This window comes from Myotis daubentonii, chromosome 9 (assembly GCF_963259705.1).
Source record: "Myotis daubentonii chromosome 9, mMyoDau2.1, whole genome shotgun sequence".
Taxonomy (NCBI): Eukaryota; Metazoa; Chordata; class Mammalia; order Chiroptera; family Vespertilionidae; genus Myotis; species Myotis daubentonii.
Genome location: NC_081848.1, coordinates 42,843,791 through 42,857,000, shown reverse-complemented (window position 1 = coordinate 42,857,000; position 13,210 = coordinate 42,843,791). Strand labels below are relative to the sequence as shown.

At 56.2% G+C, this 13,210-nt stretch overlaps 1 protein-coding gene across 5 annotated transcripts in view; it reads right to left on the bottom strand.

Annotated features, from left to right (window-relative positions):
• The window catches only part of PDE2A (phosphodiesterase 2A), a 62,124-nt gene that overhangs the window by 15,518 nt on the left and 33,396 nt on the right, over positions 1 to 13,210 (bottom strand). For 4 of the 5 annotated variants that reach the window (XM_059708549.1, XM_059708550.1, XM_059708548.1 and 1 more), the window contains 3 exons: positions 11,578 to 11,666; positions 3,787 to 3,899; positions 2,889 to 2,944 (listed from right to left, as the gene is read on the bottom strand). In XM_059708549.1, coding sequence (XP_059564532.1) covers positions 2,889 to 2,944; positions 3,787 to 3,899; positions 11,578 to 11,666 — 258 coding nt within the window. The remainder of the gene's footprint in view (positions 1 to 2,888; positions 2,945 to 3,786; positions 3,900 to 11,577; positions 11,667 to 13,210) is intronic. The other variant, XM_059708552.1, reaches the window with a different exon arrangement.

Genomic DNA, 13,210 nt, shown 5'->3' with positions numbered 1-13,210 from the left:
GTAGATGGGGAGGACATCTACTTGTTTCTTCCTCCTGGACCCATCTCTCAGGAAAAGGGAAGGTCGGGGTCCCTCTAGGGGTATGGGGGCAACCAGTTCCTGGGCTGCCAAAGCAGCTTAGTCCCAGTAGAGAGCTGGGAGGCTGAACAAGAGCCTCAGAAGGCCAGGGGAAAGGAAGGAATTGTGGAGCCCTTCATCCCCTGGACCTCCCCCGGCCCCAGCACACACTCCTGGGCTGCCTCACTCCCTTCCCCACCCACATGTGCACAGTCAAAACTGTACATAGGATACTGAGTTCGAATACCCAAGAGCCATGCACACGTTTCTGCCCTGCCCCCGTATGCAAACACACTGCCACACACACACACACACACACACACACACACACACACACACACGGCTTTTTGCTCACCAACAGAAACACACACTTGCAGGGAGCTTGTCTGGGGCCCAGTAGCAGCCCTGTGGTGGGCACTGGGGCTGTAGAGAGGGTTGAGAACCCAGCAAAGCCCCCACACCTCATCCTCACCAAGTTCAACATGGCTAATCCCCATGCAAGTGGCTGGCACAGCGGGGCGGGGGTGGGGGGTGGGGGAGAGCGTGGGCACACATCACACATCAAATGCCAGAGACCAAGTGCCTCCCACTCCTCAAAGGGACTTATTATCCCAGAACTGAAGAACAGAGCCAGACTTTCAACACAAAGAACCTGCAATCAAGGTGCCCGGAGCTGCAAGCTGCAGAGGCCCAGAGCTATTGGAGGCTGCCCTGTGCCTGGATGGCATATCTCTCAGAGCGCCTCCCATTGTCCACACTTCCACCAGGCCCCAGTATTCCTTGCAGAGCTCCTTGGTTTCCTTGCTTGCACTTGCCATCATTTGCAATTCTATCCTAATTTTGGTCCCTGGTGTGTCTGTCTCCTGGGCCTCTCTAGACTATGGTCTGTGGGACCAGGGCCTGTCTGGTCTCTGTCATTGCTGTTTGCAGCACCTAGCACACAGTGCTTGGCAGTGCTTGAGAAATATGCCTTCCATCGACAGATGGGTGGATGGGTGAATACCAAGAGCAGAGACTCAGAGAGGGGAATGGGGCTTGTTGAGGAAGGAGCTGGTGAGTCAGTCTTCCCAAAACATCTGCCCTGGGGCAGGCCCTGGACCCTCTGCACCCTCTGCCCTTGGGATCTGGTAGCAGCTGGGAGGTTCAAGGCTGCTGTGCTGCCTCTTGGAGGATGTGAGGTCCTGAGGCCCAGGAGCGCTGGGGTGGAGCAGCAGGACAGGATCTGTCAGTTGTATGTACACTGGGGACAGGGGTGTCCTGGAGGCATGCTATTTGAGTAGGAAGGCACAGGCGTGGAGAAGAGGCAGGCCACGAATAATCCACACAACTTTCTAGAGCGTTTCACTGCCAGGCGTGTTCAAGAAGGGGAGGGGACAGTTGTTGGGAACTCCTGGTAGTCAAAGTCCCAGGTAGCATCTTGCTCAACGGCAGGCACCTCCACCTCACCAGGATCACACTCTTCCTCCACCACCCCACCACCCTCTCCCCGCCCTGCCTTGCTCATGCTCTGCCCTTGGTCTAGAATACCCTTTCTCTTCTCTGACTGCAGACGTCCTCCCCGTGCCCAAAGCCCATTCACAGGCCGTCTCCACTGTGAGGCACTCCTTGTGCTCCAGCCTCTGCCACCAAAGCATCCGTATTTACTTCCCTTGGCCAATAGTGGCCCGAGGCTGTCCCTGCCTTCCTCCGGACGGACAGACTCTGGAAGGCAGACATGGGTCTCACTCCTCTGTCTGCCCTAGCATGCAGCCTGGAGCAGGGGCCAGAGAAGGGTTTTGCTAGAGAGAGTTAAATTCAAGCGCTCTGACTTCACCCCCTCCCCAATACACAACACACACACACACACACACACACACACACACACACACACACACACGCCTTTCTCCCCCAGGAGAAGGCTGAAGCCTGACTCCCGGCCCAACCTGAGCCAAGGTGAGCAGCAGTCATGGCAACCATCCTCTTGCCCACAAGACGAACCACCTTCCAGATGTCTTCCTCTGGGGGAGGTTGCTCCTCTACTGACCCAGTCCTCCCAGCCCCAACACAGGAAGTCCTTCCGAGGAACCTGACACCCCACACTCTTCCTCAACAAAGGTGGGCTGCCCGAGCCAGCTGCCTCCCACCTCTTCTTCTGCACATTGGCCCAGCCCTGGTGCTCTTCGAAGAGACCAGCTCTGGCACAGATTGGGACTGAAGGAGGGAGGGAAGCAGTGCTAGAACTCTGCCAACAGCAGATCCATTCCCTGTGGGAACAGAAGCTGGGGGGCGGGAGAAAGCAAGGGGGACGTGTCTCCGTCAGGCAGATGGGACGCAGAGGAGACCAAGCCAAGTACCCCTTCCTTCCTCTGCTCTCCTCCTCTCCCCATGGGCTCCCCCCACTCCCACCGCCCTCCCCCTCCAGCGGCTCCGGAAAGGTCAGGCGCCTCAGAAACCTTTAATTCTGTTTTAATGAGCTCAGAGGAGTCCCTGGGGGCACAAGGCCAGCTCATTTATCTGTCTGCACCCCAAATCTGTTCCTTATTGAGGTAATGGTGATGTGGGAGTGTTAACCCTTCTGTTCCTGGGATGGGAAAGAGACTCTGAACGGCCCCTCCATATGGGAGAAGGGCCTGCAGAACCCGCCAGCAACTTGGCCCTGCTCATTTAAGGTGGGGCAGAGGGGTGGGGTGTGGGAGAAGCCCCAGACCCCCACTTTCTACAACTCCAGCTCAGCCTGCTGCTCTCAACACACACACACACACACACACACACACACACACACACACACAACTCCACCCACCGCTCCCTCCCCTGCTGTCCTCTTCCCCATCCCACCCTACAAGGGCTCTTACCAAGATGACGGCTGCCACAGCCCCAGCCTCCTTGTCCACCAGCGGTATGACCAGCACTGAGGGGGAGAGGGCAATGAGGTGGTCCTGCGGGGCCAGTGAGGCTCAGGAGACTGAGCCAGGACCCAGGGAGGGAGACAAAGACACAGAGAGAGAGAGAGCCTGGGACAGAGACACAGAGAGACCCAGAGACCCAGAGAGACAGAGGGGAGTCCTGAGGCGGCGACAAAAACAGCCACAGCGAAGACCCTTGCATGGAGGGAAACCCCCTCACTTGACAACCTTCTTGTGATCCTCCCAGCAACCCTGAGCGGGAGGCAGGCAGGTAAGGCTGAGCACCCCTAGTTTACAGATTGGGAAACTGAAGTCCAGAAAGGGGAAGTGACTTGCCCAAGATCACCCAGCAAGTCAGGTCTCCTGACTCCCAGTCCTGTGCACTTTCCACATCGAGACAGAGGACAGAGACCTAGAGAGACTGAGACACGAGGCAGAGAGACATGGCGGACAGGGGGCATGGAGAGGAAGAGAGAGAAAAACAGAGAGAGTGACAGAGAGAGCATGACAACAGCCACAGCCCATCTAGCGACAGGCACAAACACATCATCACGGCAGCCACCGGCCACGGAGCCCTAGTAGGTGGCAGCCCTTAACATGCGTTATCTTATTTGCTCTTCCTTGCAACACCCCCTCAAAGTAGGTTCTGTTGTCCCCATTTTACAGATCATGAAACTGAGGCTCAGAGAGGTTAGTAGCATACTAGAGAGAGAATTAGATGGAGGGATTGCTACAGACACAGAGCAAAGGAAAGAAGGAGACCAAGAGATGAACACAGGAGACAGACATGAACTGGGGAGCAGGGGTCACCGTTTCTCCTTGCCCCTGCCCAGCTCCCAGCCCTTACCTTGGGTGTCAGGAGCCAGCGGGGCCACCAGCTTGGCCAAAGGCTTCCCAGGGAGGTCCGAGATGCTGCCCAGCCCATTGCAGCCCAGCCGCTTCTGGGAGGTCACAGCCTCTCTGCAAAAAAAAAAAAAAAGGATGACCCCACCTCTCAGCCCCTGGGTCAAAGAGAACAATCCCTGGCCCGGGGACACCCAGCAGGCTGGGCCCTGCATGTCTGCAAAGATCTGGACAAGCTGACCTGCTGCAGGGCAGATGCGAGGAGGGCGGTGGGGGGGGGGGGGATAAAAGAGTCAGGGACCCCAGTCAGCTACAGTCCAGCCTCCGGCACCTCTTGCTGGTAGATACTGGAAAGGTACGCCAGGGGCCAGCACAAATCCCCAGAGCAAGGAAAGCAAGGGCTTGGAGCTAGGCTGCCTGGGTTACATCTCACCGTGGCTACCACTTGACCTTGGGTGAGTGACCTATCCTCTCCGAGCCTCCCGGATAACCATCATAACTAAAACTTACCAGAGCTTTATGCTGTGAACAGTCCAAGCAAATTACATAGATGAACTCAGAATTCCCAACTATCCTCCGAATTAAATAGCGTCATCATCTCCATTTGCAGGTGGAGGAACTAAGGTACCAAGAGGTTAAGGGACCTGTCCAAGGTTGCACGGCTAATGAGTGGTAGAGCCAGGATCTGAACCCAGCCAGCCGGCACCAGAACCCATACTCCTCACCAGTAATGCTTGAACCTTCCTGAAGACCTATGCAGGGTGGGGGGTGGGGTGAGCCTCCAAGAGGGAGTTGGCATGAATACTGAGGGGAGGCAAAGGGCACAGATGTGATGGAGGGAAGGGGTGGTAGATGGGGAAGAATGAGTTTCTCTCTGCCCTCATCACACATGCCATCTTCCCCCTCCCCCCATCCCAGCCTCTGGCTCTTCCTACTTAATTAAGTGCCTGATTTTTCACCAAATGTTACTCCCTGATGATTAATTGTCCTGGGTTCCTCATCTCTCATGCTGCCTCCACTTAATTGCGTTTGTAGGAACTGCTTGGCCTAGCTAGAAGAGCAGCTTGAGGTGGGGTGGGGGAGGGATGGAGCTCCTGTGTGTGGGGGGAGGTCACGAAGGGGAGACCAGCAAACGCCAGATGAAGAAAGGAGAGCTGGTAGCCTGAAAGGCTCCCCAACAGCAGCGAGAGAAGTTGAAGACCAAAGAGGCTGAGCATCTCCAGCGGGTCACGCAGCCTTCTGAGCCAGACCTGCTCACTCCTGGCCCCTGGGTCAGAAGCGATGAAGAACCAGTGGTGTCTCCCACCTCCCAGCCCTCACACCCTGGGCCGTTAAGGCTCCTGGTGTGCTGGGCGCCAGTTCTGGGCTGAGACTGTGCCAATCCTCCCAGGAAGGAATAGAAATCTAGGGTGGCCGGAGGGCAATGGCAGCCACGCTTTCTGATGCCTAAATTGATAAAGGATGGGACTTCATGGAGACAGGGGCCTGGCCTTGGTGACCCTTAGCCAAACCCCCTTGTGGACCCCTCCCAGCCACTTGGCCTGGGACAGTCTGGTTAGTGGGCAGCCACAAGGTGGCGCTGGTCCCTGCGTGGCTGGTTAGTGGACTCTGCCCCTTCCTTCCACTGACCCCTGACTCTCCACTTCCAATCTCCCCCACCCCACCCCGGGACCCAGGGCTGCCTTGGCCTCCCTCTTCCTCCCAACCCCCCACAAAGGACCCCGATGAAGTAATCTATCCTCAGTTTTTCTTCTGCACAAAACACCTTCCTTTGCGCTTATGGCCTCGTGACTCTCCAGCTCCCCTCCCCTGAGCTCCAGATGTCCAAAGGCCTCCTGGAGGTTTTCCTGTGGGCCCCTGAGATCGTCAAAGACACCCAGTCCCAATCCGAACTTACTCTTGCCACCACCACCCCCAAGTGGCACAGCCATCCACTGGGTCCCTTGCCTCCCTCTTGCTCACCTCCCCCAGCCAATGGGTGAGTCACCTCCCATGCATCTCTCACAACGGTCCCCTGCTTTCCATTCCCAAGCTACTCCCCAGCTCATACTGAGCCACCCCTCCCCTGACCTGCAGCAACCTCTCACCTAGTCTCCTGCCTCCTGTCAGGTCCCTTAGATCCACCCCTCATACTAGAGCCAGAGCAAGTTTTCTCAACGAAATACTTATGGGAAAATTCTACTTGAAGTCTTTCATTTCATGGAGTGTTTACTCCGGGTCCTTCTGGGTCAAGTTTGGTACTGAGGACTGAGATGAGAAGAGGAGGCAGATATATGCCTGACTCTTAGCGTCCCAATGTCGCGCAGGGACTGACATGCAGGCCCATGGCCGAGGGCAGGAGTGAGGGCTCTGACAAAAGGAGGAAGAGTGGGCCCGGCCTACCCAGGTGCCGGACGGAAGTGGGGTCCAGAAGGCTTCCTGGAGGAGGAGATGCCGCATTGAGTCCTAAAGGGCAGGCAGACAGGAAGGAATGCGCAGGCAGAGGGCACTGCATGTGCAAAGGCTTGGAGGAGGGGAAGAATGAGTGTCTGCTGGACGGTCCAACTGCAAGGAGTTGGTTTGGCTGGACAGCAGGAGGGGGACCAGGGCCCCGAGGGCAGTGGGAGACCCGGAGGGACTCCAGCAGGGGAAGGTAAAGGTCAGGTTTGATGGGTGGCTGCTGGGAAAATCTCACCAACAGGGAGAATCGGGGAGACCGGAAGCCCAGTCTGAGTGAGCACCCATAGTCTCAGCGTTCCCGGGACAGCAGAGGGGAGGCTGGGCTGGGGCAGGTCAGCCTGGTCTGGGCCCAGATGGCCCTCTGAGTGCTGGGGCATCAAGGATCCGCAGTCCTCAGGGTCCACACGTGGCACCTTGCTCTGTAACCTGCCCTCCCTGGCCCAGCCACGTTCCGTGGCCCCAGACAGGCCATGCTCACCTCAACCCACCCCCATTCGAGCCCCTTTCCTCTGCTGTGCCTTTCCCAGAACTGCTGTCTCCACCCCAGATGGGGGTGGGGGCTTCATAAACTGCTCACACCCCAGATGGTTCTCTCCTCAACTTAGAGCCCCCACCGGCCTGCCTCCTGACTCCCCCACCCCGCTGCTCCCCTGCTCCCTCTCCAGGCTGATGCGGGTGAGGGGACTCCACCCCCTGGGCCAGCTGTCCACGTTGGAGGCTAATGAATGACTCAGCCCTGGGCGCCGGGTGGTCATGCCCCACTGAAGATAAAGACAGATGGGCGCAGAGGGCAGAGAGGAACGGGTGTGGATTTTATGACAGTTCCGTCCCTTTAACAACTATTTGTTTAGTGGAAAGAGTAGACGGAAAGGCTTTCTGTTGGTGGGGCCAATGGTCTGGAAAGAGCTGGGTGTCCAGGCCCCCTTCCACTCTTCTGAGACCTTTGTTTGGTGTGACCCCAAGCCTTGTACTGACATCCCTCCTCCCACCCTCAACTGCACTCTGACCTCTCATCTCTTCAGAGGCAAATTACGGTTCAAGCCAGGCCCTGCGTCCTCCTCTCCCTTTCCCTCTCCCGGAGTGTGAGGCTCCGGAGATGGGAACAGGCTATTCCCTGCGTCCCCTGAGACAAATCAGGGGGACGACAAATTCTGTGGCGAGAGGGAGCCAGCTCTGAGGAAGAAATTTCTCAAGGCTGGGCCTGGGACCCCTAAGTGCTAGGGGAAGTAGACAAGCAGCTGGGGCTCGTGGGGGCGGTGTCTCCATTGTAGCTGAAAAGCCGTAGATTTTGCTGCACTCAGCAGTGGGTAATCAGAGGCTTTAAGATGGCAGGAAACACAATAAGAAGAGGAAAGTGGCGGGGCTGGGGACCGAAATAGTCTGGGAGATAGAGGCGGGCACCAAGACGAGGCGGGTGGGGAGCCTTCCAGGAAGCCTTTCGCCCAGGCAGGCCTCCAGGATTCCCTCCCCTCCAGCCCTGAGGCCCCTTGCAGCCCTTGGAATCCAGGGCTGGGCCTGCCCTCAGATGCCAATGTTTGATCCTCTCATGTCAGGGAAGTCAGACTGAGGCCCAGGGAGGGTGCACGAGATTGTAACTGCAGCCATGTTGTCTAGGATCCCAGATCTCCCCACTCCCAGCCCACGGTCCTGCTTGTGGACAGAACCACTACGGCCCAGACACCTTTTCTGAAAATTGGATCTTCCTTGGTGCCAGGGAACATGGAGCAGACCTCCTAGAGCAGTGGTTCTCAACCTCCCTAATGCCACAACCCTTTAATACAGTTCCTCATGTTGTGGTGACCCCAACCATAAAATTATTTTCGTTGCTACTTCATAACTGTAATTTTGCTACTGTTATGAATTGTAATGTAAATATCTGATATGCAGGATGTATTTTCATGGTTACAAATTGAACATAATTAAAGCATAGTGATTAATCACAAAAACAATATGTAATTATATATGTGTTTTCCGATGGTCTTAGGCGACCTCTGTGAAAGGGTCGTTCGACCCCCAAAGGGGTCGCGACCCGCAGGTTGAGAACCGCTGTCCTAGAGGGCCTCCGTCTGGGGCCTGGAAGAGAAGTGAAAGGCGGGCTGGTCCAGATGGAGACGGCAGGTGGGACTTTGCAGAGAAGGAGGGAGCACAGCAAGCATGACGTGGAGGGGCGGGCAGGGAACCCAGAACACACTGGGAGGATAGGGTGCACCGGGCGCCTGCAAGCCCCAGGAGTGGTAGGGGTGTTGGGTCAGAAATAGTAATCATGCTCTGTTAACCGTGATTTCTGTTCTGATTAGAGAAAGCACATTCTAACCTGGCTGAGGGTTTACAGCCTGGGACATGGGAGTTAAACTGGGAATGAGAAGGAGGTCCATTCTCCTTATCTGAGAACTGCCTATTACCGTGGCAAGGCGCTTGCCTGTAACCTGTAACCATTATACCCATTCTTATTCCTTTCGCCTACTGCCCCATGCCTATAATTCCTTTTGCCCGCTTCCCTTTGTAATCTTTGTCCTTCTGCCCAATATAAGCAGCTGGCTTATTGGGGGGTGGAGGCGGGTAGAAAATATTTTCACGGATGACCTGCTGCCCTCCCATCCTGCCGACATTAGAATAAACGCTCATATGTGATTCAACCCTGTCTCTGCTGAATTGACAGGCAGCCCGGACTCATTGGTTGTCCAGTTTCAGGGGCACTGGCAGGAGGGGCTGGGTAGCTGGTGACCCTCTCACTGCCCCGTGGCCCATCTCCTCCCTGCCTCCCCACACTGCCCTTAGTACATTCTCTGCCTTTCCTCTTGGCCTTATCGCTTTATGATCCGCCTCCACGTCACACCTGCTGCTGTTTGCCAGCCCTCCAGGGTTTCCTGGAGGAGCACCCCCTGCACTGGGCACTGCCAGAGCCTCAGGCTCCACCTCGGCCGGGGCAGACGCCTCAGCCTCCTGTTGGGGCCAGTGCCACAGATCGCCCCTGGAAGTACCCTGTAACCAACCCCACCCACTTTCTAGAAAAAGACTGAGGCCAGAGGGAAGTAATTTTCTCAAGATCACCCACTAAGTACATGTATTGGGACATGGGGCTGGAAGGCCACCAGCAATCCCTGAGCTCCTACTATGTGCTGGGCATTATGACAGCACAGGCCTGTCTGACCCCATCCCAGTCTGACTCCTCCACATACCTATGTATCAGCCCTAGTAGGGGAGGATGCGGGCTCACCACCAGACGGGGGGTAGAGTGCAGATTTCACCCCAGTCTTCGCCAGCCTGAATGAACTTTGATCTCCAAGTCCTAAGAGATGCCCCTCTCCCGTCACCCCTCACCCACCTTACCTCCTGGGGCTCCTGGGATTTCTGAGCCCTGTCTCCCAGCAGACACTGGCCTCTCCCTCTCCCCTGAACTCTGGGCTAATTGAAACGTTCAGTCTTATCTCTCTCTCTTTTTTTTTTTTTTGACCTTTCCCAAAGGCTTCACGGAGTCTGCAGTGGCTGGGGGTTGGGGGATGAAAGGACCTGAGCCCCCTCTGAGATGCCGGGACTGCAGACCCCATCCCCAGCAGCAGAACGTCTGAGGGGAGTGTCTGCAGCCTCAGGAGGGGCAGAGTGAAGCCTGCAGGATGCTCCTTCCACCTGCTGTGCCCCTCTCCCAGGAAAGCCTTCTTTGCTGCCCTGAAGAGACTTCCTGGATAGTGCAAGCTCATATTAAGCAAAGTTCTTGAGAATTAGGGGTGAGGGTGCTGGCTCAGAGGAGAAAAGAGGACATTATAGCATTTTTTCTTCTTGAGATGCCAGAGATCTTCCAGTCCCTGTCCTGCCATCTTACAGCTGGGCCAGTAGAGGCCAGAGAGGGGCATGGCTGGCTTGGTTCTCCCAGCCCTTGGGAGGAGTTGTCAGGAAATGCTGAAGGGGAGACTGCCACCCACCCGGGAGGCCACCCCCTGCACTGGGCACTGCCAGAGCCTCACGCTCAGGGGAAGTGGAATGGGAGAGCAGGAGGTGGGAAAGCCCTGGGGTATTGGAGAAACAGCAGCCCCTTCCATAGGGGAGAGCTAAGGGAGAGACCAGCATCCTGGAATCCAGGGTTCCAAGTGCCAGGACCACCAGCAAGCCCAGCCTGAGGACCTCCAGCATCCCCAAAGAGCAAGTCTTCCCGTGGCACCTGCGAAAGGTGAGTATCGTGCCAGCCTCAGCTACTACCTGAAAAAGCCACAGCTCTGGACCTCCCGGCCTGCTGGAAAAGCTCTCCCCCACGGAGTGAAGCGCTGCCTTCTAGTAACATGCCTGTCCCCCGCCCCATGTGCTCACTCAGCCACCCAATCCCGACCCAGGGCTCCCTGGCCCTTGATGGCCCTGGGGTGCTTGAAGTCAGTGAGCACATCCTCCGTGCCCTGCCCTCCTCTGGACCCGCAATCCTGCCTGTCAACACTTTCTCATCTGACAAGTTCTACTTCCCCTCATTGTTCCCTGAATGGCCAGTAGCCAAGAGACCATGTCCCAGGCCTGGCTCTCTGCCTCCCACTAGGTATGTGGCGTTGGGCACATCTCACGATGTTTGCCCGTCCGGAAAATAAGGAGGCTGAATTCAATAGGCTCAGAGGTGTCAGGGGACCACCGGGCACCAAGCCCACGTTCCCGAAGTCAGTGATTCCAGCATTCTGTCATAATGAAAACACAACCAGGCATTTATCGTTCATACAGCTTTAAGTGCTTTACAAATGTGTTAAACTCATTTAGTCCTCCCAACAACCCTATGAGGTAAGTGCTATTATTATCACCATTTCACAAACAAGAAGACCCGAGGCACAGAGAGGTTGAGTGTCTTGCCTTAGGTTGTTCAGCTAGTACATGGGGAGCTGGGATTCAAACCCAGGCAGGTGGGCTCCAGGACCCACTGCAGGACAGGGCCCGTGAGCTCTGTTCTCAGATGCCCGCGCACTCCTGCAGGTCCAGCACTCCGTGGCTCCAAACTCTGTGATGCTGTGGTTCTGTGAGTGTGAGAACCTTCAGGCAGTTTTCCTAGCCTGCCGGGTTCTAAATGACAAACTGTAGCCCTGACATTCTGGGACTCGGCTCTGAGGAAGCCGCAGCAATTTGCCAGAGCTTTCTGGGAGAAAACCTACCAGTTGGCACTTTCCCAGTGTCATCCATTCCTCGAACCGACACAAAAGGAGACATTGCTTCTCCCCTCTCTGCTGGAGTCAGCGACCCAGCCAAGGAACCGCACCTGTGTCCACTCAGGAGGGGCTGGGAAGCTGAGGTCAAGGTCAGATGGGGAGGGTCAGACCAGAGGACTTTGAAAGGTGCTCAGCCCTGAGATTCTTGGCCATGAGGGAAAGCAACAGGATGGAGGATAGCTCACCGGACTTTTCCCTCCTGGGGCAGCTCATGGGGAGGGTCCTCACACACCAGCCGGGACTCCCTGTCCAGAAGGTAGGTGTAGACTGTTTCCTAAAACAGAAGACACTCATGAGACCTTGGAGAGGCCCTCCCAGCTTCCCACTTCCAGCCTGTACACAGTTCCAGGTACCAGGGTCAGGGACCCTCTGGGAGTGGGCTCAAGCATCTGATGGGTTTACTCACCAGGTAATTCTAACATGTAGTCAGTGTGGAAAGACTCCCTTATGAACTTACCATTTCACTGTCTCCTCTTGGAAGGGGTTCTGAACAGGCAGCGCTCTATGACCCTGCTGGCTTTTCTTACCTATCACCCTAAATCCAAGGTGTAGGGAGGGAGTCTGAAGGGCTGAAGGGCAGGCAACCCTCCCCACACACACCTGGCATGTTTCCTTGCTGTGACTCCAGCCTCAGCAAACAATAACTCTGTGTCCACTCAGAGCCTTACTGCAGGAGGGGCTCAGAATGTCCCGGAAGCTTCCCTCTTACCTCAGAGACATAAACAACTCTACAAGAAACCACACACTGTGATCCAAGCTGGGAGGGCTTCCTGGAGGAAGTGACCTTAATGCTGTAACTGGTATGGAAATTAGACTCATTCAGGGAGTGGGAGAAGCACAGAAGAGTGGCTTCTGGGCTGAGTGGCAGGTATGTAGGTGTGAAAGTACTGAGCATTTATGGAACAGACAGTGAGGGTAGGGGCACAGGAGGTGGGCTGGGGGTCAGCAGGGGCTGAGCTGGAAGGGCCTGTAAACCAAGCTGGAAGTGGATGCCAGGGGCTGCTGCCAGGTGGAGGGCTGTGGGGTGAGCCCTGAGAGACAGGAGCAGGTTTGTATTTTGTAATGATCACTTCCCAGAGTGAGATCAAAGCTCTGCTCAAAAATTGCCCAGTCCAAGGGCCCAGAGCAGCCTCAGCCTCAGTATCAGTCTTGGAAAAATCAATTGCCTTCACTGACCCACATGCAAAAATCCACATTCTCCCCAGGTGGGACTGGCTGCTCTTAGGGATCTACAACCAACTCCCACTCAGCACAGCCTTCTAGAGCATCTCCACTGCCCACACTGCATGACGAGGGAGGCCCGGAGAGGCCAGTGTGTCCAGCAGAGCCCCTGCCCCAGTGAGGGGGCATGCATGTGCTCAGCTAAGTATCCCGAGGGGCATTGTTTTCTCAGTGGCAGAATGGGGACCTCCCTTCTCTGCTGTTGGTATCAGGGAGGGCTCCTGGAGGAGGTGACATTAGAGCTAGGTGTTGAAGGCCCACCTTCAGTAAGCGTGAAGTCCTTAGTAAAAACAGTTGCCTTTCATGACTATGAGCCCATAATCCTGCCAGTCACTCTTGTTGCCTTTGGCTGCCCCTAGCCAGCCCTGACCCTCTCCCAACCCCCAGGAGATAGCTTATCCTCCTTCCAGAGAACCCACGCCAGACACAGTATGGTGTGGGCTGGGGATGATAAGGCCTGAAGGGAGTGGGAGGGGCAGACATAGGCAAGGCCTGGAGCCCCCTTGGCCTCCTGGGTGAGGGTCCAGGCGGGGAGTTCAGGGATGAAGACGTCAGTGGGAATGAGGCCACCCACGCCTCCTACTGCAGGCCATATTG